This window comes from Diorhabda sublineata, chromosome 2 (genome assembly GCF_026230105.1).
Source record: "Diorhabda sublineata isolate icDioSubl1.1 chromosome 2, icDioSubl1.1, whole genome shotgun sequence".
Classification (NCBI taxonomy): domain Eukaryota; kingdom Metazoa; phylum Arthropoda; class Insecta; order Coleoptera; family Chrysomelidae; genus Diorhabda; species Diorhabda sublineata.
The window spans coordinates 5,425,148-5,453,017 of record NC_079475.1 but is presented as its reverse complement, the minus strand read 5'-3'; the positions used below and the strand labels follow the sequence as shown (position 1 = coordinate 5,453,017).

Here is a 27,870-nt window from a genome sequence, read left to right as displayed (position 1 = left end):
AATGTGCTCTGAAAAATTCAATATTCGGTCCTTAAATTGTAATATTGCAATGAACTATGTAGAAAATATTTTGACATAAAAGTAAGTCATTATTTGTGTAAACTGATACTAAGATTCTTAACAAACCTTAAGAGCTTAATATATTGATTACAGGAAGGATTTAATTTAATCTTAGAAAGCAAATTAATACGTTTATTCAAATTTACAAATAAAAACTTAAGCTACATTAAAAATGTTAAGTTCCAAAAATAATATGGCACATTTTTAGCACGAATTCTACAGCACTTTAGGCTTATTTACAATTTTCGTTGTATTTATTGTAATTCTAGGTTATCTTCAGCTTCGGCTATTTCTTCACATTGATGTTCAATTTCCTCCTATAAATATAAAAAAAAAATAATGTTGATAATGCTATTTAAATTCAATACTGTTGCCACTTTTGCCAGATGACAAATAATTATCAATTTTTATTATTTGGTCAAATAAAACTACGCGTGTATAGTTCTTCTAGTATCAATTGCAGAAAACAGTAATATTCCTTCTAAACAATCTGCGATAAGCAGTGGTGTGGCTAGGTGGGATTAATTTAATTCGTACATTTGTTCAAATAAATAGAAATATGTCGTTCTATAGAACATGGGCAATGAAATTGCACAGTGTAGTGAAAATGAAGACAGGTATGAATTTAATAACAAAGATTTCGATATACAAACATAGCAAGTTATTTTAAATATATTCGAATGTTTAGATAAGAAGTGCTGAATTAATTGCATTATTTTCTAAAATGCCGTATGATTACAATTTATTAGCACAAACGTAAATGCCTCAAACATACGCGATCACGACTACTATGATTTGGATAATGCAATTCTGCAGTTCTAGAAATGTCAGTCAAAAATTAATTTTGACAATTAAACAAAATTGAAATGGCTCGAAAGGCATTTGTCAAGTACTCAATGTTTGCAAACAGAAATCTAAACCTCCAAGTCAGAATAGAATTCATGGAATGTTATGTGTGATCAGTACTGCTGGACAGAATGGAAACTTGGACCTTGAAAGCTCAAACGATACCCTGGACAGACAGAATCACCGACGACGAAGTACTAAGACGCATTGGTCGCAAAAGAAAGCTCTTGACAACAGTGACGGACTAAACCCGTCAGAGGTTCGGGGCGATAAAGTTGAATGAGGCCCCCCAGCTTTAAGAAATGCAATTTTACAAGTTTTTTATTCAGTTCACACTTGAATGTGTATAAATAAGTGTTTATGTTTATGTTGTTAAAATCTGGTAAGTGAAATTTAAATTCTTAAATTATTTAGACCAAATAAACATATATACCTACAATATGGAATAGTCAGTCGTCAAGATAATTTTTAATCAGTTTAAGTTTATAAAAACTCCTCTCGCATGATGCAACCGAGATGCAAATGTTCAAAAAGTATTGAAGTATAAGCGATATACAGGGTAACGATTCACTGAAGTCCCATTTTATTATAAATTAAAGGATTTATTGGGCTCTCCATTTGGCAGCAACGTCCATACACGGTGGCTTTTACATGCCCGCGGTACGTTAATTTCGCAATGGTGTTGCTGGGTTGTGAACTCGAAATAAAACTGTCCAAGAGTTTTTTAAAATGCCAACGTTTCGATCTTAGTCGAGGCTAAAAATATTATAAATTATAACTAAAACATTGATAAAGATGAGTTATAATGTACAAAATATTTTTAGCAGTGATAAAGATCGAAACGTTGGCATTTTAAAAAACTCTTGGACAGTTTCATTTTGAGTACTCAACCCACAACACCATTCGAAATTAGATACTAGGAAGGACAATAATGTCAACAATGACATTTTAATATAATGTTTAAAGAGAAATTTGGCAACACACCGCAATAATTTCATCATTGTTTTAATTTAGTGAGGGCGATGAACGTATCTGGCAACGTTAAATTTTAAGAATCAGTCGTGAGGTTACTATTTGAATATTAATTATGTGTTAAGATAAAATGAATAAATAATAAACTAGCAATAAAAAACAAACTTTCAGTGCATTTAAAGAATCAACACAATATAATAAAATTTTAACAATTTGCTTACCTCTTCTAATTGAAGACATTTTGCCCATTCCTTAAGAGTAATACGGTGATTGTTATCGGCATCGCACGAATTCAAAAACGGACTAATGCAATGTTCGAGAGCCATCAATGGGGCTCGAATGGGGAATAGTTCATGACGAGAAACAGATCTAAAAATAAAAATTGACAATTTTGAGTATATATTTTTAGATATATTTCAAATAATAGTAATAGTAAGATCCCCAAAGATGGTATATTGGTTACCGAAAATTGCAGATAAAAAATAACTAATAAATACTGACTATTACAGACATTTTCAAAGTTTTACGTTGTTGAACATAACTTCAACCACAATATTTTGTTATTTTAGTGCGATATAAATTTATCAGTATTGTACTCGAATTCACATACTTAGGTACCCATATATTAGCAGTAGGTGTAAAATACGTTTATTGATATGGTAATATAGATTTAAAATCAAATTTATACGAAAAAACAAATCAAAAATCCTATTTGACGGTCCCTTGTACTTGCGATTCGGTAAATCCGCCCCTGTTCTCAAGTCGAATGTACCGGCCATAGACAATCTGAGTACCGGTTACGATGTTGCCGTAGTGCTTTTATATTCCTTAAAATTAATTCTAGCCTACACTAGATTTTCGTACAGTACTAAAAGAACGAATTTAGGAATAGTTGGAGCATTTATATATATAACAATAATAAAATGTGTGAATTTTATATTTAAATTAACCAATTAACGCCTAATTTACTTTTTTTCAAACGATTTTAATGAAAATTGCAGAATATCTTTAATTAGAAACTTACTGCGTAGAAAAAAAAATAATACTGCGTCTAAATTAATTCAAGTACTCATTTAAGGACGCCGGATGTGCGGGACTATAAATTTTATGTATTGAGACAATTCATTAATTGTTACTAATTGCTTTGTTATTGATTCATTGAAATGGGTTAGTATGTATACGGAGCAAACAAACCGGCCCTGTACAGATGAGAAACAATTTCTCGGAACTAAAGAAACAATACAATTAGGGCCGATCCTCACTATAAAGCCGTTCACAGTTCGTTCTCGGTCCAAACTCGGTTTGATAAAATATTATGAGGTAAATAATAATATATGTGTGCATTCATACTATCCGTAACAGTCAAGTTTCGCTTGAAACCGAGTCCAATCACGATCAGGTTCGAAGAAATTTTGTTTGAGCGAGATCGAACTTGTCACGACATGTACCGTTAGTGTGAATATTGTTTTGTTTCGGGTTCAGTTAGCTATTACCCGCTAAAGCGATCAGTATATCAAATGCAATAAATTTTGAGTTTATTTCTTTATTTTTACTGTGATTTTCTTCAAAATCAGTAGTAGTCCAATGCATTCGATAAGAATTTGTAAGAATTTTTCTTCATCATTAATTAATTGGGGATAGAGCGTGTAATATTCTCCTTTTTTTCGTTGCAATAAACTTGGATGCACCCACATTCATCTCATTACTTTATATTTTCTTCTTGTCTTAATAATATTATCTTTTTCGTCAAAAAGAAGACGTATAATCGCTAATTCTTCAATCGAAAAGTTTAATGACATTCTTTTTACTGCAAATATTATAATAATTTTTTAATCATTAATTATCTACGAGCCAAATACATCCGACTTTGATTATTGACAATTCAAGACTGAATCGTGAAATGAGTCAGATTGTATAATGTGAACACGATTCGACTTTACCAGACCGAATTCGGTCGAAAGGCCGCTTTACATAATGCAATACAACGTGCAAGAAATTGCATGCAAGTCTCTGTAAACAATAAAAGTAAATAAACTACTAACCTAAAATTTTTTCCAATATTTTGTATATAGTTTAACAATGAAAATAACGAAACTAAGTTTACGAAAGTCAACTGATCCGTTATGCCAAAAGTAACTAGATTGCAACTTGCATGCAATAAAAACGGCACAAAACAGATAATGTCAAAATCTTACATGAAATAATCAAATGAACTTCATCTGTGCATGCTTTCGATCAAGAAATATTGCGTCTTGCATTGCACTGCACGATGTATTGCATCATGTCAAGCGGTCTTAAGCGACGTGCAATATTCCACTATGTAATATTTTGCAAGGAATTGCATGCAATTTATTGCATGATTTAAAACGTTTACGTTATAACATTACAAGTGATTTTAAATTTTAGACGTATCGTTGTACTAAAGTAGCCTCCATAGAGTTGAGCTTAGTTCTTAACCTCAAATGAATAAAAAAAATCGGAGAGCTGTTGAAATTGAAAAATTGGTGGATATTGGAAAGAGTCAACCCGTTCACCAGTGAAGGCCAGGTACGGATGGAAAACGTAAAACAACAGCTCGGATGGATCGCTGTCTCACGATTGCTGCATTGTGAGGCCGAACGCAATCCGCTAGAATACTCCAAAGAGGCCTCCAACAAGCTCACATATGAATTGGACTGTGGACGACTGGAAAGAGGTATTGTTCACGGATGAGTGTAGAACGTGTTTGTATGGCAAAAATAAGGTGTACAGAAGAGCTGGAGAATGGTATGCCACCTGTAATCGGTTACCACGGGTTGCGTATGGTATTTCTTTTCAGGCATACACGGATCTCGTCTCATCTAATTGACAGAGGCGCGCTATGCTGGATTTGTTGCTAATGGTTTTCTATTAATACAAGATAATGCTCGACTGCATATGGCAAGAATGGTAACGGTGGTTGGTATTGCAAAAATGGACCGGCCCGCTCCGATGTCAATCCTATTGAACATATTTGGAACTAGCTCAAAAGACGCCGTATATCTGCTTCATCAACACGTGAAGAGCTTACTTTTTGTGTGTGCTTTGTTCATTTATTTTTGTGTCAACTGAAAGTGTTGTTTATTAATCAATTTATTAGTAAAAAAATCTAGAAACCATATAAAAGTGTGAAGAAAACATTCAAACTAGTTTTTTTAATAAATTAGCAACTAGCAACCTTTGTAAAAACTTTACCTGTCTGGTGGATGTCCGTCTAAATCGCAGAACTTCCAAATGGCGGCGTTCGTCCAACGGCGAGTCATATTAGATTCAGCTTCACGTTCCATATTCAAATAATGGGGAGTCAATTCTTGTCTGTCGGCCAAATCTCTCATGATGTTGAACAACCAATCGCGCATTCGTCGTGGAAAATCAGCCATTTCTTCTTGCGAACAATGCTAAAATTTCGAGGTAATCAGAGCAAAACTTTTCACATTCATTTTGGATATTTTTACACAACAAGCTTAAAACCCTTACAAAGTTTAAGTAATAACCGAAATAATAGTTTTAAAAGGAATTTGAAGATGATGAATTTTACAGTGTTTAACAGGAATTGCACGGTGAAAAAAACTATGTAAAAAATATTATAATATGAAGCATATTTTAAGGTCATTTGTGGCAGCAATTTTGGTTGCCTATCTGGTCAGTTGGAATATAATTCCTCATACCCCTTACCCCTCACATGGAACATACAGTCGATAAATAAGTGGCCAATAGCAGTTAATATCGAAACCATTAGTGTCTTTCTCTTTCACCACTGTCGTTTTATTTGAACATTATTATTGCAAGACAATTCGATTCTTGAATTCTTGGATCAATATCTCTTCTGTTTCTGGCGTTCTTGGTTTACAAAAGTCTTTCCCGAGCCCGTCGATATATCCTGAGTAACATCCACTTAACTGTTGTCTCGTCTCTTTCTTTTTCCACAGTTAACTTTATATAAACTTTAACTTCATATAAATACAAACAGCCCAAGCTCTTTGAGACCTTGTTATCTGTCGATGCAATGTCCAGAGTAAATACTGGATGTGGTTTAGAATTGTCTTGTTCTAAGATAATCCGCTTTCGGTTAACTAAACTTGGATACACACAATTACTTCGGCATTGATAGCTCGACCATCTTCAATTATTTCAAAGGACACTAAACCTTCATAATTCCACCAGACGCAGGTTCTGATGATTGCCCTTTTTTTAATCACTGATTTTCCAATATTGATTAACTTATTTTGAAAATTCTGCCTTAAAAAGTGTGGAATACATTGACTGTCATTATTGAGGTGTTCTGAAATGACTTGATCAAAATTGAACAGCATCTCCATTACAATTAAAAAATTTCCTCATTGATACAACTTTGTATTAGTCCCTCTGTATACCAAATTTTGACTCGCTGAAAATTGTATTACCGCAATCAGTCCCTCAACGATATTGCTCCATCTCTTTTTCTCACTATTGTAAACAGTTTGTTGTTACTCATCAATAATACAATTTTTTCATTGATAAAATTAGATGCGACTTGTCAATTGTGCTAGCATCGGCTCTGAGTAAACCTTAGCATTTAACAGGCATGCATTTAATTGATAGATTTCAATGAATGGTGGCAATTACGAGCTCTTACGACCAACTTGGAAATCTTAAAACACTTGGATACAAGTTTTTCCACCTGATAGTTTCGAAAATATTTAAATTATGAACTGACCACCCTGTATTTTGCGTAATAATGTATAAGAATCTTTAATAAAACTATGCAATATAACCTACTATATAAAAAAAAATGATAATTGAAATGAATTTACACTCGTAAGCAAAAAAATCGACTCAGGCGACACCCCTACAATCGCAAGTCACTAGCAAAAAACTGAATTCACTGACTGTCCAACAATATTTAAGACTTTTTTAGGCTTGTTTACCATAGTGCTAATTGGGGGTGTCTGAGCCTTATAAAAGGTTATCTACCTGACTTATCACTTATCACTTTGATCGTCGGTGTTGCAGGTTTTCTGCGGTTTCCCTGAACCGGTTGTCCACAAAAAACACAAAATTCAAAAAAAAATAATAATAATAAAACCTCTAAAAAAAAATTTTTACTTGCAAGCTCCACTTCATTTTCTTCGGCCAAAATACCCCGCTAGAAATAGTTAGACGAAACAACCACAAGCCCAGCCCTGCAGTGTAGCAATTCCTATATCAGGGTCTACTTCAAACAAACCAAATTCCTTACAAAAATCCTCCAATCCTACCAAACTTTGACCAACGAATCTCTCTCTCACTTAGCACTATCAGTTAGCCATCAAATGTTAACTGATACATATCTCCGTAGACACAACAAACAAGAATTCAACCTAAAAATAGACACAACAAGTGATGAAGCTGCTCAAGCGTGACAAGGTCAGAGTCAGCGAAAAGTGGCCAGTGAGCCGAACATAAATCAGTCTGTCGTTTCCAGAATCTACCGTAGTTACCAAGAGATTAATGACTTGGTTCTGGAAGAAAATGGTCCATATCCGATAGGAATTACCGATTCATTGTCAGCACATCGCTGAGAAATCGGTTCCTCACCGGTGTTCAAGTCCAAAAGAAACTCAGAGGAACGCGAGGAGTGACTGGACAGTCAAAAGAAGACTTAAATCAGTTAACCTTGAGCCAAAAGGGCCAGCTACTCGCCACAGTCCACCGAGCAGCTCAACTACGATTTGCTAGAGACTGAAGAACGTTCTCTTCTCATATGCAAGCAGAGCGTGTCTTCATAGTAGCGATAGAAGAGAACGAGTCTACAGAAGACCTGAAGAAAGATTCGCGCAGTGTTGCATAACCGTAGCTTTTATAGGAGGTTCCTGGATGGTTTGGGATGGCATTTCAATGAAAGCAAAAACCGAGTTGGTTTTTATTGAAACTGGCGGTGGAGCAAGGGATTAACGGCGAACCGATACGTAGAAGAAATTTTAGTGGATCACGTCGTTTCATAGGCGAAAACTTTATTCTAATGAACGGCAATACCCGTCTGCAGTTATATATTAAAAATTAATAAAATTATATAATATCAATTTCGAAAATTCTGCCTACAGGCTATTGCACAAAGTAAACATTTAGTTTTCAGTTGTATATTAATTCACTTACTGGCATTTCTCTACATTGTCCGTAATATTCAATGTGTACGTGTTTGTATTGAGGCCCTTTACATTGAGGGTCTCCTTTATCGCACAGACATCTTTGTTGATATATAGCACAATCTGACGACCAAGTTTCGTTGTGATTGGAGCATACTTTGCGTCTAGATTCAGTTTCTACCGGACATTTTGGAATACAAACACATTGAGGTTCACCCAATTCGTCAACTTGACAAACCCTTCCGGCTCCGCAACGTACTTGCATACATGGGTCTGAAATTCATACATAAATTTATTATCAATAAAAAATTTTTTCTACGCCCATGTTTGTAAACGTCAAAAATCGCACAGTCAACATACACGTGCGTTTTGAGAAGAAAACTTAAACTTCTTGATTTAATTAAATTACAATCAAATTTTTATTTACGTAAGAATTTATTGGTCTATTTACACAAATTTAGTCAATTAAAAAACATAAAAACTTTTAGCATTAGCGAGGTTTGAAAGAGTGCTGCACCTACATGTAGGCAGCACATTATGCAATTTCCTTAAAAATAGGATACGAGGAGAGAGTTTTATTTGCGCACAAAGAAATATCAAAAAATATGAAGCCATCTTCTCTATGGGCCATTTATTTGATGCTAAGAACTACACTAAACATTAATAACAACATTAACATAGCAAATTATCCAAAACTAATCGCTCTACTGAGGCGGAAATCGGATGGTTTTAGAAGTAAAAAATTAAAAATCCTTTCTACAGAACAAATTAATAAGTTTCTGAAAAAATGCCCCAGACGATAAACATTTGTTGTCAAAGGTAAACAATTAAAATCTCGTTTTTTATTGGCTATGATAAAGCATAAGAAAGAATTAACGAAAAAGATCATTAATAATTTCTTAATGATACGAGGACATTTTCTTGTCAAATGTTTCAATAGAAATGCTACAGAAATAAAAATTAAATGTAAAAAATGTTGTAAAAATTTCAAATTATATTAATAGTAAAATTATTTATCAATTTTATATAAATATTTAATTGGGTTTTTGAATATTTAACATGTTTTGTTTGTATCTTATACTATTTTAATAAATAAAATGTTTGACAATAATTTTTTATTATTTTTTTTGTCAATTATGTTTATCGTAATACTGAAAAGAATAGGCAACATTTGGTAATTTTTAAAAATATTGCAACTATTTAGTTTCTAAGAATATTTTTTTCCAGAGAGGTGTCAATAGCAATAAACTTCCCTCGTAAGAAATTAAACGAGTACTTCTTGAAAAATGGCGCACTCTACCGGCAAAAAAATTTGTCCCCTATATTGAGACCATCCTTTAACATTACGTCCAGAATCCTTATATCTATACTGGTGTTTTAAACACACAATCAAGAAACCTCAACAAATGCATACATTCATTATTCACATGTATTGTGCACTTTTTATTAAATACTTGTGTTCAATCCCCGCAATAGTAAATTTTTTTCTATCAAATGCATCTCCTTTCACTAAGTGAAGACGATCGAGTAGAAAACACAAACATAACTCATTTTTGATTAATGTTGACTTCGAAAACACTTTTTAGATTTCCAAAACACGAGCACTCATAACCTCTCAACACCTTTCAGTTGAACTGGCAATGGCGTTGTCAAGGAATTACGTGTTTCCATATACTCATATACAACTGTTGCGTACTCCCGATTTTAGTCGCGCTTGCGCACTGCAAGCAAAAGTGACGAGCCATGAGCGAGAGAGCGCTGTCAATATAGGAGTATTACATTTATGAATCCAGAATAATTCAAAGTACAGGAAACTGTAATGCATACCATCACATCCTTCCAATGTTCAGACGTATGTTGGAGCGCGAATCTTGGTGCAAACGCTGGACGCACAATTTTGATTTAATTGTGATATAACATAATGTAATACTTCTATATGTACAATTGGTACGGGAAAAAATGTCTCCACGTTACAGTGCCGTTATTAATTTTCTCTCTCGTTCGAGACACTTTATCTGTACTGCGCATGTTTGAGAATGCGCAGAACCGAGTTGGAACTTCGTAGGATAGAGAAATCGTTGTCATTCTGTCTTCCTTAGTCGAAACAGCTTTCAGTATAGAAATTGTTCACATAGAAGAATTACATATATGGGGTATAAAAATGCAGGGCCGGCTCGAGTAATAATTAAATTAAAAGTAAAAAAGAAATGATAAGACTTTTTCTGTTTATTTCAGCGGTGGAATAACTCATAAAGTGGATGCATTTAATAATAATTATTATATTATATCGTAGTCTTATATTTACCTACTACAGGAACTCTATTATCAATAACGTCTGAATCAGATGGTGGTGCTACGGGTGCATCTTCTTCTTTTCTTTCTTCTTGCGATTCGCTCGATATCACCTTTTTGTGTGTGTGTCTATGTTTCGACTAAAATTTATGAAGTTAATTAATATTGGTAAATAAGAATTCAATTGCTCACTTACGACTTTCTCTCCTGATATTTCTGAAAGTAGACATACGACTAAAAGTGTACACACATAGAATAGGAACTTCATTTTATCCGCTGAATGTCAATCTGCAATAAATTATCACAATTAACGTCAACAAAGTATAACAATCATTAACTGTTATTAGAATGAAAACTTTTATACTAGAAACAGATTGAATTATTTCGATTTTGACGTTTCAAATATCCTAAAATATCAAGATTTGGTTGTAATACCGACGAGAATTTAATGAAATTAAAAATACCGTTTACAGTAAAAAATTGGTGGTGACGCTCAACGGATTGGCAACACTGAGTATCTGGGAGCGCTGCAGCCGATTAGTCATTGCCTGAATTACACGTTTCTTTTTCTTAGACAGTTATTGTCACGCGTGTAGCTAGAGTGAGGTTATGTCTGTGCCGAATGAGTTTAATTCACGTGTACACGCTTAAACTCTTTCTTTGTTTGTTTTTACTATGGCTAGTTCAAGCAAAAAGCCGAAAACCTATCACTATCATGCAGAGTGGGAAACCGATTACTTTTTTACACAAGTTAAAGTTAAATGTGTGTGTTTACTTTGTAATGTGAGTGTCTCAAATACTTTTGAGATATAAGCAAAAAACTAAACCCTTTTTTTTTCACTTAATTGCTTATAACTTTTGTAATTTTGGGAAATATACTTCGCTTTTCGAATCTTTTTTCAGATTTAGAATATCTCTAAAAGGCTTTGAGATATGAGCTAAAACCCATACCCTCCGACAATGGCGTCGGTCAGTTTCCAAGCAACAAGCTTTCGAAATCTGTTACAAAATTTTTTTGAACAATTATCAATGTCATTGGGTTATTACTACTGGTAATCGATGAGTATCAAAACAAGAGGTATAGTTACAGTTGATTTAAAGTACAGAAGAAAGGACGTGGCTTCGTAATGGTATTAAATCTTGAATAAATAAAGGAAAAATCAAAATAATATCGGTAGTCGATATATTTCACATTTATTTTTTCTCGTTGTACGATCAAATTGCAGGAAGAGTTTATCATGAACCCGTGCCATCATCGACAAACTGTTGAGATATATAGCAGGATACGCAAAGATAATAATATTAATCAAAACTGTGTCACGATGAACTTAAGGTCAAATAAAATATAAAATAAACATTCTAACCTATTTTTGACGCTAATGTGCGTTAAGATAAACATTTCGTTATAATAATTTCTAAAATTGTTTTGAAAAATAAAAGAATATTGAGAACGATGGTAATGAAACGAAGTTTAACAATGTAAAGTTTTTCAGATTTGTTCACACTCTTTCTATTCGTGGGGTGAATTATACACTGATTCTTACGTTCTTAATTTATTTATACACTATACACTATTTTAATAATTTACTTATAAATGTCATTTTACTAATTCACTGCAACTATTTATTGAAAACTAACTCATTGCGTTACATAAACTCATTTAAATACCACAAATAGAATACTACTAACAAAAAGAAACACAAGAAATAAATAGACTTTCCTAGAAACTATTTCAAAGATATAATGTAATAAACAATAAAAAGCCTATCAAAGGCGCATCCGTCATCTACAAAAACAGACCAAAGGCGCCGCGCGAAGTCGCCTAACTCCAAAATTCTATTACAGTCGCACAGAGCCGGCCCAAGGACCCACCCCGTGAGCCTGTCCGCGACTATAATAACTGGATAACGTGATAACCTCTTTAAATTCATAAAATATTGTGTTCCCTTCCCCTCCCTACTTGAAGTAAGAATTAGGGCTTCGCACTTCAGTAACTCAAAGTTGTAACGACAACTTCAAATGTAAACAACAGATTAGAGTTTAATAGTCTAGGCTAACAAGGTAAAAATGATGTATTGCCTCAGATTTCAATAAACCTGCATCGATTTGCATGAAAATTTCTAATTAAGCTTGACTTACCCTTATCTTCAAAACATACCCTATGCCGATATGTGCGTGAGGGATGAAAACTACCCCTTATTGTAAAATTATAAGTATAAGCATTTAATGAGTAGAAAAGTACTTTTAAGGTCTTGATAAAAAGTTGTTTAAAACTTCAAATATAGTATTGACAATTTTCCAACCCTGCTTAAAGTATTTCATCCCTTATAAAGTATCCCCGGTTAATTTGAAATTATTTAATTACTTTGTGGTAGCTCACTTATATTTATATAATTGACTCAAATACTTTGCATCCCAAATGTTCAACCCTTATAAAATATTCCTTAATTCGAAAAAAAAAATATTTATATACGTATTTATTTTTTTTATGATTTATTTATTTTAATTTTTTTTATTATATTATTATTTTATTATTATTATTTTTATCTGTTTTTACTTGAATATTATGTATATCAAATTTTCAACCACTATAAATCATCCCTTACGACAAAAAATGAGAAAATTATTTACAAAATTTATACAATGTTATACTTATAAGTCCCTTAAAAATTATCTGTAATGGGAAAAAAATTTTAATTACACTGGAGATTTGTTAAATTAAAAAGGAAAATTCTTCTTTTTCGTTTCAGTGGCAGTTTATGCTGATTCTCCACATTCGCTTCTTCATTACCCAAGCAACAATAATTGTCCAATTAATGGTTTCAATATAATCACGTGTTGAATCACATTTTCTTAACTTTCGTTTTGTAGGACTAATATTTGTACGGCTTTCAGACATTATTAGTAGATTCAACATTTTTTTAATGTGTATAACGACTTCTACGTGCAGCATGAACATGCAGATCCTTAGACAGCTCCAGTGTGAAAAACTTTTTATCACCTCTCTCAAAAAGTATTTGAGTTATGCATGAAAAATCGAATAAACGAAATTTTTTTTGAGAAAAATTTACGTTTTCAATCACAAATAACTATGAAACTATTTGCTAAAAACAGTTTTTGCTCAAAAGTTGGTCCTCTATGAATTCCCGCGGTTATTTTCAACATAAAAATTTTCACCCCTTTCTTGGGATGGGACTCACCTCTAGGGTAAAAGCACACATCGACGTAGGGTAGATTTTGCTTTTTGAGGTATTCCCTACATGCTGACCAAATTTCATTAAAATCGATGCAGGTTTCTGGAAATCGGAGGTGAAAACCTTAGTAGCCTGGGCCATAAGTACAGTAACTTATTTGTATGTACATGGCCAACGACAGGGAAAAATATATCAGAGCCAATTCCACTACCTCCTATAAAAACTTTCCCTCATCCTAATTTTCCAACGAATCTCTCTTTATATATGTATCAGTAGCTTTTAGCGTTCCGGGAGCATCTCTTTGCATAATTAAAGAAGCAAGAATCGGGAGAAAGTCTTCCATGGAAAAGACGAAGAATAGCTGAATTATCTCTTTCTCTGTTCTTTATTTAAGATTGAAAATAAAATTGATGTAGAAAGTGTGATTAGTTTGAAATAAAAAAAATGCCGCATTTTTATGTGGAATAAGTTACTTTACTTTAAATGTAAAATAAAGTACATAATTTCGTACTCGAACTTTTTAAGATTTTCAAAGTTTCATTTGCATTTAACCTAGTTCTTCTATCTTTATAAGTCCCAAAGAAAGCTCATAATCGAACCTCTGTAAGTAAAAACCTTCATAACTCAAATTATTATAATAAAAAATAAACAAACAATATCCAACGCTGGTTTTAATCAGGTTTTCAGTTTCAAAGACTGTAAACATCACATGGAGATAAATTAGTTGACTCTGAAGATGAGATTGTGAGGACAATTTAGAATTAAGACTGAACCTCGCTTATGGAAACCCTGGAACAACGAAACTTCTACCGCTTAATGGCCGACACACACGTGTCATACAACACGGACTCCGGTTCGATTTTGATCCAAAGAACGGATCGGTGCGAGATCGGAAAGGATGAGCACACATGTCCTACACGAGTTCTTTCCGATTTCCAGCTCTGGCTCGATGTATTCGCCACCAGATAATAATATTATTTTTTATTAAAAAGATGACAAATATTATTATCTGCAATAATGACCTGTACAATTTTTGTCATACGATGCGCGGTTCGCGAGATATTTAATAAAAAGTGTTTTTCAAGATGGCGGCTGAAATGAAGCCTCCCACATGACGCCCACTTGGATTTACATTCAGGGGACACCTCTGAAAAAAAAATACTTGTTCCCGTACGTTTTTTACAGAACCTACTTTTTTGGTTGGGGCTGTGGGACTATTTATAAAAGCAACAAATTCAACCGTAAACTACACGTCGCGACGTACGAATCGGGCTTATTAAATTTACATTTATTTATTTTGGTTCTATTATAAAATTAAAATAAAATCTGTAAACAACTCGGACCAACTCCGTACTTGTCATGGATATTGTGTTTATGCGTCCACTTTGTATGTAATAAGTAAGGGTAACATTTAATCTGTTGTGTACCTTTGACATTTAATTCCTTTTCCAGATCATGTCTTTGTAGTTTCGGCGTTTCGGTACTGCTAATTTCTTTGGTCATACAGTACTGGATATTTCCTCACTTATTCAATAAGTTCTTCCGGTTTTATACCAGACATTATTACCGGACCTAGCACCACCGGATTTTTTTATGTGGGGATACCTGAAAAGTAGAATCTACTCCTAGGCTGCTTAACCCCAGGACACAGTGTGGCCCGCGAAGGAATCTTAAGTGGACCGCGCGCAAGTGTGGTTTAAAAATACGCAACAAAATCAAAAATCCCGCGGCGCACATTCTGGATCTAGTAGTACGCTGCATAAATTACATACGTGCAAAAGCTCTTAACAGATGTCAATTCGGGCTATTATTTGAAAAAAAAATCAAAGAATATCGAGAGTTACAACTGTATTGTGCTGTGCAATGGCTTTCAAGGGGCAGCATGTTGAAACATTACTGAAGAATACTTCATAGTTGAGTGATCTTGCATTGCCTCAATATTTTGAATCTCAAATTACAGGGTAAAGGGAGTTCACTTCCGACTATGTTTAATTTGATAAGCGGATTCAAAGCAAAACTGAATCTCTTCAATTAGCTCTCTTTCCCACACTTGAACATTAGAAAGGGGAGCTCAATATTGTTTCTGTTAATTACTCTAAATACCAATCTAAAATTAAATGCTTATCATAGTGATTTGAGAGGAGATTTCAAGATCTCGAGATTAAAAAACAATATGTAAATCCTTTCATAATAAGTTTGGCTGAAATAGTTACTTATCCTGCCAATATTCAATTAGAACTTGTTGATCTGCAAAATCATGATACGTTGAAAAACCTTTTTGCTAACAAATTGTCTTCGACAGCACAAAATTCTTCAGAAGATTTTGCAGATTTTTGGAAATTGGTACCAAAAGGAGAATTTCCAGCAATAACTGACCTGGAGTTACAGTTTTAAGTAGTTTTGGATCAACATATGTATACTTTTTTTCAGATCTTAATTATGTAAAAAATAAATACCGCACATCCTTAATTAAACAACATATTTGTGTCTTGTTGTTACTGTCAACGTCGGATTTGTCGCCAAACATAAGTAAATTATTAAAAGACAAACCATGGCAGAAATCACATTGATTGTATAAACAAATTTCCCTAGATTTAAGTTCAATTTTGTTCCTTTATTTAGATTTTACATACATACAATTTGTTCCTAATAAACAATAATTCAATTTTATTTTCTTAATAATTAAGTTTTTATTGCGCTTGTCCTGAGAGTAACTGAAACAGGAAATGTAAGTGGCCCGTCGTTAACGACTGAATCCACCGTTTGGCCCGACTCCTCAAAAGGTTGAGCAGCCTTGGTCTACCCAATAACCCAGACACGCTTAATCAGTTGAAGACTAACATCCGAGAAGAAATAGAAGGTATTTCTCGCGCAATGTGCCAGGGAGTTTTTACCAATTTGAGATCTAGATTCGAAAAAGGTTTGCAGCACGATGGTGCACACCTGGATTATGTTCTTTTTAAGAAATGAATTTCCCAGATGCATATTTCAAATAAAATAAGAAATTGTATGTGGATTATATTTAGTTTTTTTATTATTACTGTTTAAATTCGCAAAACTTTCTAGCTCACCATGTATTTAGAAATGAGTCTTCAAAACGTGTTTCATTGGCACGAAACGAGGGCCATAAAAGATCGAAACGTCAATTTTTATCTTTCTTTCAAAAATTATTAGAAACGAACTAATTTTAAAACAGAAGAGACCTAAAATCAAGAACATTTAGAAGCATAAACATATCAAAATTTTTAGTATACTATTCAGAACAATCTAATTTAATCAGACGAAAACATTTATAATGGGAAACTTTGCAGCCATCGTTGTTGCCTTAAATAAACCTCAAACGAATCATCAAATTTCAAATAATAGGAAAGCGGTAGTAAAAAACGCATGTTGATGTATCATAAATCAGCCGATTTTTATTATATTGAAGTCAACAAGATTCCAAATGAACAGGAAATGTTAAATGAAACGTAAGCTAAAATAAATATACAAATAGCGAAACAAACAGTTACGTTAATATTACGAGGATTGTGTTTGTATTATAAAATAAATGAAATACTTTCTACATTTACAATTTCAAGATCTATACACTTTTACATGCAATTGAAGAGCTTAGTGGATGAACATGTTAAGTGACATTTTTGAGGAAATCGAGATTTTCATGTGGATGAACATGTTATTCTCTCCTTTAAACATAGCATGTTTCCCCTTTTCGCTAACCCTTCCACTAAAGCTATTTTCAGTAGATGAAGTTGTTATGTGCACAGGTCGATGCCAAGTTGGTAATGAAAGAACATGTTATGGGTACAAGACATCTTCTTCCACTTTAAAAAGTTACGACCTTGAGTATCATGGCATGTTCTTCCACTAACGAACATGAGGTCTTAGTTGCATGGATAACCTCTAGGTAGTTTATAAATATCTTCTCTAATGTGTAACGTGTTTCTTGATAGTTTCTTTCTCAAAAAATAATATTCAGAAGATAGTTTTAATAACTACAATGGAATCAAGAGGAAAACGTATGGTTAGAGAAGCTCTTAAAAGATTGAAAAGTGATTCTTGTGACAACAGGAACTCAAGCGGTAAGTGCAAACAAATTAAATTTGATGAACAAAATTAAATATATGAAATTGTATGCAACAGGTTATACTTTGTGTTTATTAGTTAATAATAGAGTACATCCTCGCTTTTCCTAACTAGTAATATCAATCAATCGGTTTACAGTCGGATTACCGGTAACGTAAATTAAAATAACATTAGTTTACAAATGAAGTTTTTATGAAAAGTGTTTTAATTCTAACAAAACAACTACCTAAAATAGTGTAAGATTATCTTATTTAATTAGATAGAAACATTTTTTAGAGAATAATCTTTGGTATTGTACTTTTGCCAATATCGGATTCCCGCAAGATAACGTAGAAGGTACTTTTTCAACGTTTTCTTTTGAGAATATAGGGGAGCTTCCAGACAACAACACTTGTCGGCTTTTCGGTTTGTTTGAGGGTATTAGATATTATACAGAACAGTGGAAGAAACAACCATGTTACTGATATGACTTCTCACTTCAGAAATTTTAAAGACCTCCCGAAAAAACTGAAGCTCATCAATCGAAAAAAGATCATTCTCACTGAAAAAGTAGCTTTCAGAGATGAGGTTAAATGGATAAGAGTTGAAGAATTTGGCTCATACCTATACAAGGATTGCTATGATCCGTATACTCTTTTCAAGAAAGTCAACTTGTTGAAACAGAATCGTTGTGCGACGAAACCCGTCCAAGTTGAAGAAGTTGACCTGGAAAGGACCACTGAAACCGGAGCTAGCTTGACTTCAGAAAAAATTCAAAACTTACAACAGCAACTTCCTTACATCAAAAATGAATATAAATATTTTTACGAATCGGTGATCAATAAGGAAAATGAAAAAAATCTCTTACCATGATTATAATTTTGCATTAATTTTTTTTGTCATGTTTTTACAGATCTGTTCAATAAATATTTTTCTTATATTTGTTTGATTTCAATAAATATATTCCTATTCCTTAAATGTAAATTATTTAGTTTAATGTTGATGTTGAACATGGACATAACAAGTTTTTCAACTAATACGTATTCATGTCTTGGAAATATGTAGGTGAAAGAAGATGTCATGTGCTATAAATTTTGAAAATTCTCTTTTATTTGAAAAGTCAATAAGGCACAAATATTTTGAGTAATCAAACTACAACAACATGCAAAAAAACTGCGGATTGTGTTATGTAGAGAAAAAGAGCAAGTTAAAAACTTTAAAGCTGATTATCTCGAATCCACTTATTTGTCTCATAACATCTTTATCCACTAAGCTCTTCAATTGATCATGGTCTGTATCTTTTTACACTCAAAAAATTATGTACGGCCCATATAATTTATAAATTTGATCTAGGTCACAGTTGAACAACATTGCCAGAATAGTAGTCGGACATTGTGAGGTTAATATCACCGTTTCTGAATGGAAGTTAACCTCAGAAATCGACAAATAAGTCAATTTTGATTAACAAATGTTTTATGTATATTCTTTATACTAAGTTTTCGACCCAAAAATGCATGTTTTTGAATTCTTTTGTAATAATAACAGAAAAACTATACATTTTAGAAAAGAAAATTAAGAACAAAGTTGAAGTATATAATTTGGCGAAGAGTTTGTTTTTTATAAATTATCATACCTGCAATATTTATCCATTGATTTTTTTTTTAAAAATCACGATTTATTTGATTTTTTTTAATTTGAATTTAAAATTTGAATATTTTGATTTTTTGAAATTATTGTTAATTATTTTAATGTATAAGTCTAAAAATTGTAATACGGTTTGCGGCTCCAAAACTTGTTATAACGCATTTGTCGCGCTTCTTGCAAGAAAATTAACTACTATGTACTATATCAGTTGCTCTTAATAGTGGAAACATCTACAATTCGCTCCGAGTATCACTTCAGCGTCACAGTAATTATGTTTTTCAATAGAAAACGGAAAAATTTTGGAAAAAGTATAATAAATAGTTATAAATTAGTCATCAAAAAAATGTAACAATTTAATACTTACTTCAATTTTATAATTATCTTGAACAAGCCAAAAACTCAAATATGTAAAATGATAAAATATATAACAGAATGCAGTAAACGTATATATGGTTAAGTTGCTTTAAACTGTTTTTTCAATTAAATAAGTAAATATTTTTTTATTATTTTTACCTGACCAAAAGACATGGATATTATTACAAAAACAGAATTTCAGTCCATCAGCCATCAAATAAAATTTCAACCAGAAACTATGACCAAGGGTGAAAATCTTGTTCTTGCTGGACATGTTAGAGAAGTTGAGGAACATCGACAAAACTTTGACAGCTTTTTAATAAAGTCAAATAATAATTTATTTTCTATGATGTATAATTACGTAAAAGTCAAAATTGTTGTGATTCTAACAACTAAGCTAATTAGTTAAAAGTCAACACAGTATTTTTATAATTAGTTATTGAAAAAGCAATATTTATTAAGTGAGTAAAAAGTGTTATTGTATGTTACAATAATGTCTATTTAAACGAATTTTATTATTCGTTACTAATTTGTTAGTTATAAACAAGTTTAAAAGAATATAAAGTTTATTACGAAAAGTTTAATTATTAATTTTATTGAAAGCTTACAATAAATTTACAATTTCTTACAAATTTTCGTATGTAATCATTAAAGTTCTCAAAGAACAATTTTCATAAGTAATAAAATATTTTTCATCCCTCACTTTCAGGATCTTTTTTATCAGAAATAATTGGAGGCTGTAAATTTACCAAAACACAACAAATATGCAAAATATCGTCAATGCAGTGGAACAAATGTCGTGGAATTTTATGCAATATTTGATAAGTCCTTAACTACTGCATAATTCTTTCAACGTGAATCCTAACCCTTGCAACACTGTATGTCTGTTGAGTTTCTTCACTTGAAAACTCACTTTTCTTCTCTAGAAAAGGTGGCATAACCATTTGCACTTTCTTACCACTTGCGTCAATCACTGTTCTAATTTCTGGAAAACCTTTGTCAGCCAAAACAATGTCACCATCTTTCAATAAATCCAACAACCCTGACTCTATATTAAGCTGAGAATCTGATTCAGATCAAAAAAATTCAACGTATATTTGTTTATAATTTCGGTTATAATAGCCTCTCGTAATGCTCAAAAAACTGTGGAATAAGCAAGCACTAACGCCATTTTATAGCGTATACGTTGATCCACAAAAAACAAAATACCAGTTAACACCAGAACAAAAGAATATAGCTTTAGAAACAATTAACGAGTTATATGAAAACACTGGACTGTTACCCAGGGCCGTAGCTAGAGGGGGGCTGGCCAGGGCAGAGCCCTGATAAAAAAAATTTGAGCCCTAGAGCCCTAGTAAAAAAAATACTATAAGCACGCGTCAAAAACTCTGGAGGAGTTGGCAGTAGTCAAGGATTACATACACAATAAACCAAAGTCAGATATTTTTGCTGAATTATATAAACAAAGGGAAGTATTTAAAAATACACACGCCCTGTTTGCGACAGTATATACCCTTGGGTGTAATACTGCAGTAAATGAATCTTCGTTTTCAACATTAACTGCAATTAACAGACCACAGAGATATTCTATGAGTCAGCCTCGTATGGCCGATTTAATTTACTTGGCTTTTGAAAGTCGAAGAACAGAGTCCCTCGACATGTAGTCATTTTTAATAAAATTTAACAATCGTAAACAAAGAAAATTGCAACTTTTTTAGTTTTAATCATTTTAATTATCTGTCTGAAAATTTATTTTATTTGTATTTGTGTTGTTTTTATGATTTTCTATGTAGATATTCTAACAATTCTAAGTGTTAAATGTTATGAGTTTTAAAAGTGTTCTGTTATTTTTGTTTTTTATCAAAGCATATTTGTTCACATGTAAGTCAAAGAATAAAATATTTTTTTCATGTTTGGTTCTAAAAAACTTTTAGCCCTGCTAAAATTTTGGTTCTGACTACGGCCCTGCTATTACCTTTAGTAATAAAGTTAAACGCCCACAGTGCTCCATTTAAGCAAGTTATGTTTTCGGACGAAGTAATAAAAAATGTAAACGGACTACAATGGTGGTTATCACAGAATAATGAGCCGGGAATCTTGAAACAGTTGCCAATAATAAAACAGTTCCTGTGTGCAACTGCTTCTTCAGCTTCAGTAGAACGCGTATTTAGAGTAGAACGCATATTGTATAAAGAAAATGAATAGATTGAAAATATACAGTAATAAAATTTAGGTCTTACGTTTAGTTTAAGAGTTTGGAATAATGTACTTCTTTTTTGTTGTTTTGGCTAAAAACAGATACTTCTTTTGATTTTTTGAGAAAACTTTTATATTATTTTGTTATTGAAATCTGGATAAAAAAGAAAAAAATTGATATAACGCATGATTTTAATTTTAAAAATCACGCAATTTAAATCATGATTTTAATCACTTGATTTTAATCAGCCCAAGCCTGATCGAGTTATGTTTCGTTAAAGTTAAAGAAAATTTGAAACTTGAAATTGTGGATTTTTCAAAGAAAACTTATACATACTTTTTTAAAGAGTTTGAAAAAATCTTTAAAGTGAACTATAATAAAAAAAATTTGCTTTATATGTGTTCAAGGAGGCTGATTTTGATTGTTTTTTGTTTGTAAAATTATGGAATTTATCTATAAAACAAAAATATATTATTCTCTATGTAAAATATGTATAATTTTCACAATTTATATGGTTTTGAGGGAGATGTATATTTATAATTGGACATTTAATGTTTTTCAAAATATTCTCCATTCAGATCAATATATTTTTGGATGCGTTTGAACGAATTCCATATATCCAAAAAATGTGATTTGAACACATCAACTGCCTCTTCAGATGTAGAAAAACGTTGACATCGCAATTTATTTTTGATCTGCGGGAAAAGAAGAAATCATTGGGTGCCAAACTAGGACTATACAGCGTGTGTCGACCATGCTATGTGACATAAATAAAACGAAAATCCATCCACACCTGACTGACCGATACCTGACCCATGAAATTCTAAGTAACCTTCTTAATATCCAAACAGCATACAATTAAATTAAGCCTCCCCAATATACCTAACTTTGGGAAAAACCAAAATCCTTCTACATAGGCGAGGAGTTTGGAATCGTAGAGAAATCCATTATGTCTCGAAATCGCGTAGTGACGAGATCTCGAACGCCGAGATTTTCGAACACTACAGGCCAACAAATGCTGGTGACCATTCACAAATAACGTTGCTCTAATGGAAAGGTGGCAACATGTCCAGTATTCCGAAAAAACAGGCGACCATTTGAAGTGCTTCATGCGAGAACAGCTTTTGTTGGATTCGGTCGTCTTCAAAGACCCATACAGTCGATTGTTGTTTAGTTTTGGGTTCATACGCATAGATCCATGATTCTGTCACGATATTGAAGCACCGCAATTGAATTTTTTCAGCATTTCTTCGCATCATTAGACACGAGCTTTTTTCGAGCCATTGGCAAATTATTCGGTTTCCAACAAGAATAAATCTTTTTTACAACCAAATATTAAAGAAATAATGAATTTAAGCGATCTGAGCTAACGCCCTCAACCACACGATATGTCGCATGACGATCTTTTAATATCACTTTATACATAGCGGGAATGTTTTCTGACACAACAGCCGATTTTGGACGATATTCACGAAATGGTAGCTAAGTGCGATTAAGATTGAATTTCGGAAAACCAACGGAAAACGGTGGACTCGAGATGGTGCTTCAACGAAAAAAATCAAAGCTTGTTCAGCACACTGCTGTTGGTTTAATCTACGTCGAAAGTTATAGAAAATCATTGCGATTCAATTTTTTGACCAAGATGAACGTTTCAAGTATTTGTAAACATCTCAAATTTTACTCGTATGACAACATGTTCTGAGTACGTTCACTTTATGATGACAATGACAGATTTGACATATTCACATCAGTGTTGCCGTATCTTAAAGCTAAAGTAGCAGCCATCGTACTTTGTTAAGATATTTTATATTGTTGAAAATAATTTTTTTCAATTCTATTTTCCGATGGTTAACGTGTTAAAAAATTTTTAACTTGCATTCTAAAACATAATATAGACTTCGTTTTCATAAAAATTGTGAGGTTATTGACTGTACTATAAATATGACCAATTTTTCTTTGTATTTCTTTGCCTATATGTTCACAATTCTTATTTTTTCAACTTTGTTATCATCATCATCTATGATTTAAATTAAAAACAACACCAAGATTTGAGTAAATAATATTTTTTTAATACATTTTAAATGATTTTTTCAATCGATACATTTCAATCTTTCGTTAAAGTTGGGGTGGACTGCTTTTGTGTCAAAAAGATTCATCTGTACATCGAAGCTATCCAATTATTACTATCTTTCATGAAATGTAAAATTAGATCAAGGATATTAAAACATCCAATAAATATTGATGTCGAAATATTGATTAAATAAATTGACTGTTATTAATCTCTGACATAGTTCAAGAAATGCACATCATTCTCGTTATATTCAAAATTTTATAATTTAATATAAAAGTTGTTTAGTCTATTTTTATGAATGACAATATATCGAAATAATAATTCAATTTCTATTTACTAAAAACTATTTTTTTTTTAAATATATAATTTTATTTAATTAACAACTGAATTGATACTTCACATCTTTAACACTCACACTAGATAGTAAACTTCTTTGGAACAAACATTAATAGGAAATAACCGGTAAAGCCCCAAAACTCCAGATGGTCTGCAGAAACTTCGCATGGAGGAATTGGGGTTGTAACCCAAAGATCTTACTGTGGATGTTCACGGCAACTGTGAGACCAATCATCACATATGGGGCATTGGTTTGGAGTACTAGAACTACTCTGAATATCACGAGGAACAATCTGTCAAAGGTTCAAAAACTAACTTACATATGTGCAGCTGAGGTTATGAAATCATGCCCAACAGCTACACTAGAAGTAATTATAAATCTCCCACCTCTCCACATAGTATTGGAAAGTGTGACAGTAAAAACATCACCAAAAAAACCGTCCCTAAAAAATGACCAAACTACCTTAGCTTTAGGATGGTAAATCAAAAAAGTTTGGCTTTAAAAAAATTTACTTTAATACTAAGCTGTAGAATTAAGTGGAATCAAAACACCATACGCCTTCATGGGACCTGAACCCTTCTGTGGTATCAGGTCCCAATTATTGAGACAATCTACAAGGGCTGAAATAGGCAAAGACTCTCCTGGGAAACTATAACCGGAGTATATCAGCCTAAGTAAGAATCACCTACGAATATTAACAAGATCCCTATCGGAGCACTGGACGCTAGACTTAACAGCTGTTGTACCTCTATCCACATTCTCTCGAAACACTACAGAATTCCAGAGCACTACACCTGGGAGAGGATGAAATAAAAGACGAAGATATCTGGCAGCTACAACCATCTCACATTCTAATCTTTCTGAGAAGACTGGGATGAACAGATCAGTTGTGAACATTGGGCTCCCCAGTATCGCAGTAAGAAATGGAACCCAATAAAGTCTCAAGTGATATTTTCATTATCCATTACCATTATATATTTCTGAGGAAGAAGATTTATTGTTTGTTCCAACCATTCTTTAAAAATATCAGCATTGATGTCCTTATGGTAGTCACCGGAAGGAGTAGATTCAAAAGTCAATAAACCACCTTTAACTGCCTCCATTTTCCTAATGGTTACGATGCTTTTTTCCAGCGAAAAACTATTTCTTTTAAAAGTTACCACAGTATGCTTCGACTGTTATCCTTATCATTGCGAACCGTGATAAGAAATTTGTAAGCCATTGAAAATTCTTTTCTAAAGAATAACGCATATACTTTAATTTGAAGTCTTTCTTCCAAATGATTTTCTATTTGAAATGTTGTTTTTCCGGAAGCTTTACGTGCTATTTGAAACTGGCTATTCTTTAATAACTGTAAATCGTAGGATTTCTCAATACCAAGCGTACAGCTAATTCCACTGTTTCACACTTCCATATATGTTTGTCTGTAACTGATTTGAAACAAATAAGGGTTCCTACTAAAGTTTTAAGTTATGGCAACACTGATGTGAATATGTCAAATCTGACATTGCCAACATAAAGTTTGATATTTTTAATATTGAACGTACTCAGAACCTGTTGTCATAGGAGTGCTATTTGCTGTTTACAGAATGTATTGGTCGCACTGTTTTACGTATAACGAAAGAAATTTTTCTAGAATAAAAATATGACGAAATTTTACACAATAGTGTTTGTCGTACTCGCGCGAACTCAGCTGAGTAGCACAATAGCTCTCAGATTGTTTGAATGCTGTCAACCTGCCGTATCGATACGCGCGACTCGACGAACGTCGCGGCGTAATTATTATTTTAGGTTATAAAATGCGATAATCAGCAGTGCTGCAGTCCACGTCGGAGTTGTTTACATTTCGTTCTTCATGAACGTTTTTTACCATCTCCATATCATATCACTCAAGTTAATGGACATCCGACGATTCCGGATGGTGAACAGCATGATGGAACAACATTTGCACCATTCTTAATTCGCCAATGCCTACCTATTCAACCATTACACACCTTCACAAGCATGCCTTACGACCTCTATTGTCCAAGTTTACGTCACGATATAGAAAAGAGATGCTGCAATACATGTGGTATTTATTTCGCATCCATCATAAAAGTTGCAGAACATCGACGTGCGGTTCATCATGCACGAGCTGTACAAAATCTTAAATTGCGACCATCGCGTATTGTTACAATACGGGCGACTGAGCTTCTATGTACAAGCGACAATGGTTTGGATTGGCTCAATCATAGCGAAGGTGAAGGAACAGATGATTTCATTGAAAATTATTTGCTTATTTTGGTTCCAGTAGTCACTCTTGAGACTGTGCACGAGTCTCTATGGGTTGAATTAGAATAATCTTTTATTAATTTACGTTGAAGTATCTATTATTTAATTTCATCACAGTGATTTTAAACTAAGGTAATATTCTCAAATCACATTTGTATACTAGGCTTTCATAAAAATAACATTATAAAAAATATCACCTAAGATTGGGGGAGGGGGAGGTAGTAAAGGAAAATCTTACGAAATCTCATCAGGGGGGGTGGGGGAGATGAAAAATCCTAAAAAATGTCTACTTAATTTATGGATTTATGAATTTATTGTCCCCTAATACAAAATTCATAACTTTTTTGGCAAATAACTACATAGCAAAAATTCTGGATATAATGATACAGCTATGTAATATTTAATATACAGACTTTTGGCCGGTACAAACCATTTTTTATTGTTCAGTAAAGTACTGTGACGAACAAGCTCGCGAAATGGGTCCTTAGACCGTCCCTGTCCAGTTACAATGGAAATTTAAAATTCGGCGAATTCTCTCGGCGCCTTTGATTTGTTTTTTTTTATAAATAACGGACGCGCCTTTGATGAACTTTTTTTATAAAAAGCGGTTTATTACAGTATTTCTATTAAATAATTGTCATTTCTAAAGTCTATTTATTTGTTTCTTGTATTTCTTTTTGTTCTAGAGCCTTGTAGAATTCTATGTTGGGCAGTAAATTAGTTTTAAATAAATAGTCGTAGCGAAAAGAATGAATTAGTAAAAGTGATCGCATAAATTGTTCAAGTGATATTTTTAAGTATATTATTATAAGTTATGTGTGTAAATAAATTAAGAACATAAGAGACAGTGTTTATTAATTCGCCCCACGAATAGAAAGAGTGTTAATAAATACGAAAAACACTAATAAAGTCCGAAAACTTGTATTACTTAAGTATATTTATAAAAATTTTAGATTATTCTGTGGTAATATTTAAAATGACCGTAGGATGTATTGGATTAGTAAGCCGGTTTTATTACTCTCTCGTAATTGAAAATAGACTATAACGTTTATGATTCAATATAATAAAAGTTTTAAAATTCAAAATAATTAACTTAATATTTATACTGAAGATATATAGAATTTTTAAATAAACGCCGATCAAAAATATAAAAATTTGTAATATCTCGATATAAAAAATGACTTCATCTGGATATGTATAGGATATTCGAAGGTTAATAAACGGAAACTTACTCAGCCAGATGTTCTCCTACTTCTCACTTCACTTGACTAACTAATCAACTACTGTTACTGCTTGTGTATGAATTTCCTATTTCAACAGTCGATCAAGCTCTCAGTACAATAAAAGCGCCCACATTGATGTTGTACACGACCCATGGACGTTCGATTTCAAGAACAATGGGGTACTTATCTATTTAATGAAATAATTGTTATATAATACAGTGT

The 27,870-nt window shown here is 32.6% G+C and overlaps 1 protein-coding gene across 1 annotated transcript; it reads right to left on the bottom strand.

The window, feature by feature from the left end:
* Positions 1–178: 178 nt before the first annotated feature.
* Positions 179–27,782, bottom strand: LOC130452650 (SPARC). Its single transcript, XM_056792007.1, has 7 exons — positions 27,658–27,782; positions 10,489–10,580; positions 10,306–10,432; positions 8,011–8,273; positions 5,092–5,294; positions 2,100–2,247; positions 179–377 (listed from the first exon to the last, which is right to left on the bottom strand). The coding sequence occupies exons 2-7, from the start codon at positions 10,558–10,560 to the stop codon at positions 315–317; spliced, it is 876 nt and encodes a 291-aa protein (XP_056647985.1). The 5' UTR covers positions 10,561–10,580; positions 27,658–27,782; the 3' UTR covers positions 179–314.
* Between the last annotated feature and the right edge of the window lie 88 nt (positions 27,783–27,870).

Coding starts and splice junctions, on each gene's coding strand:
- LOC130452650 (XM_056792007.1), bottom strand. CDS start 10,560: ATGAAGTTCCTATTCTATGTGTGTACACTTTTAGTCGTATGTCTACTT. Junction 10,433..10,488: donor AAATATCAGGAGAGAAAGTC/GTAAGTGAGCAA, acceptor CATAAATTTTAG/TCGAAACATAGACACACACA. Junction 8,274..10,305: donor TAATAGAGTTCCTGTAGTAG/GTAAATATAAGA, acceptor TATGAATTTCAG/ACCCATGTATGCAAGTACGT.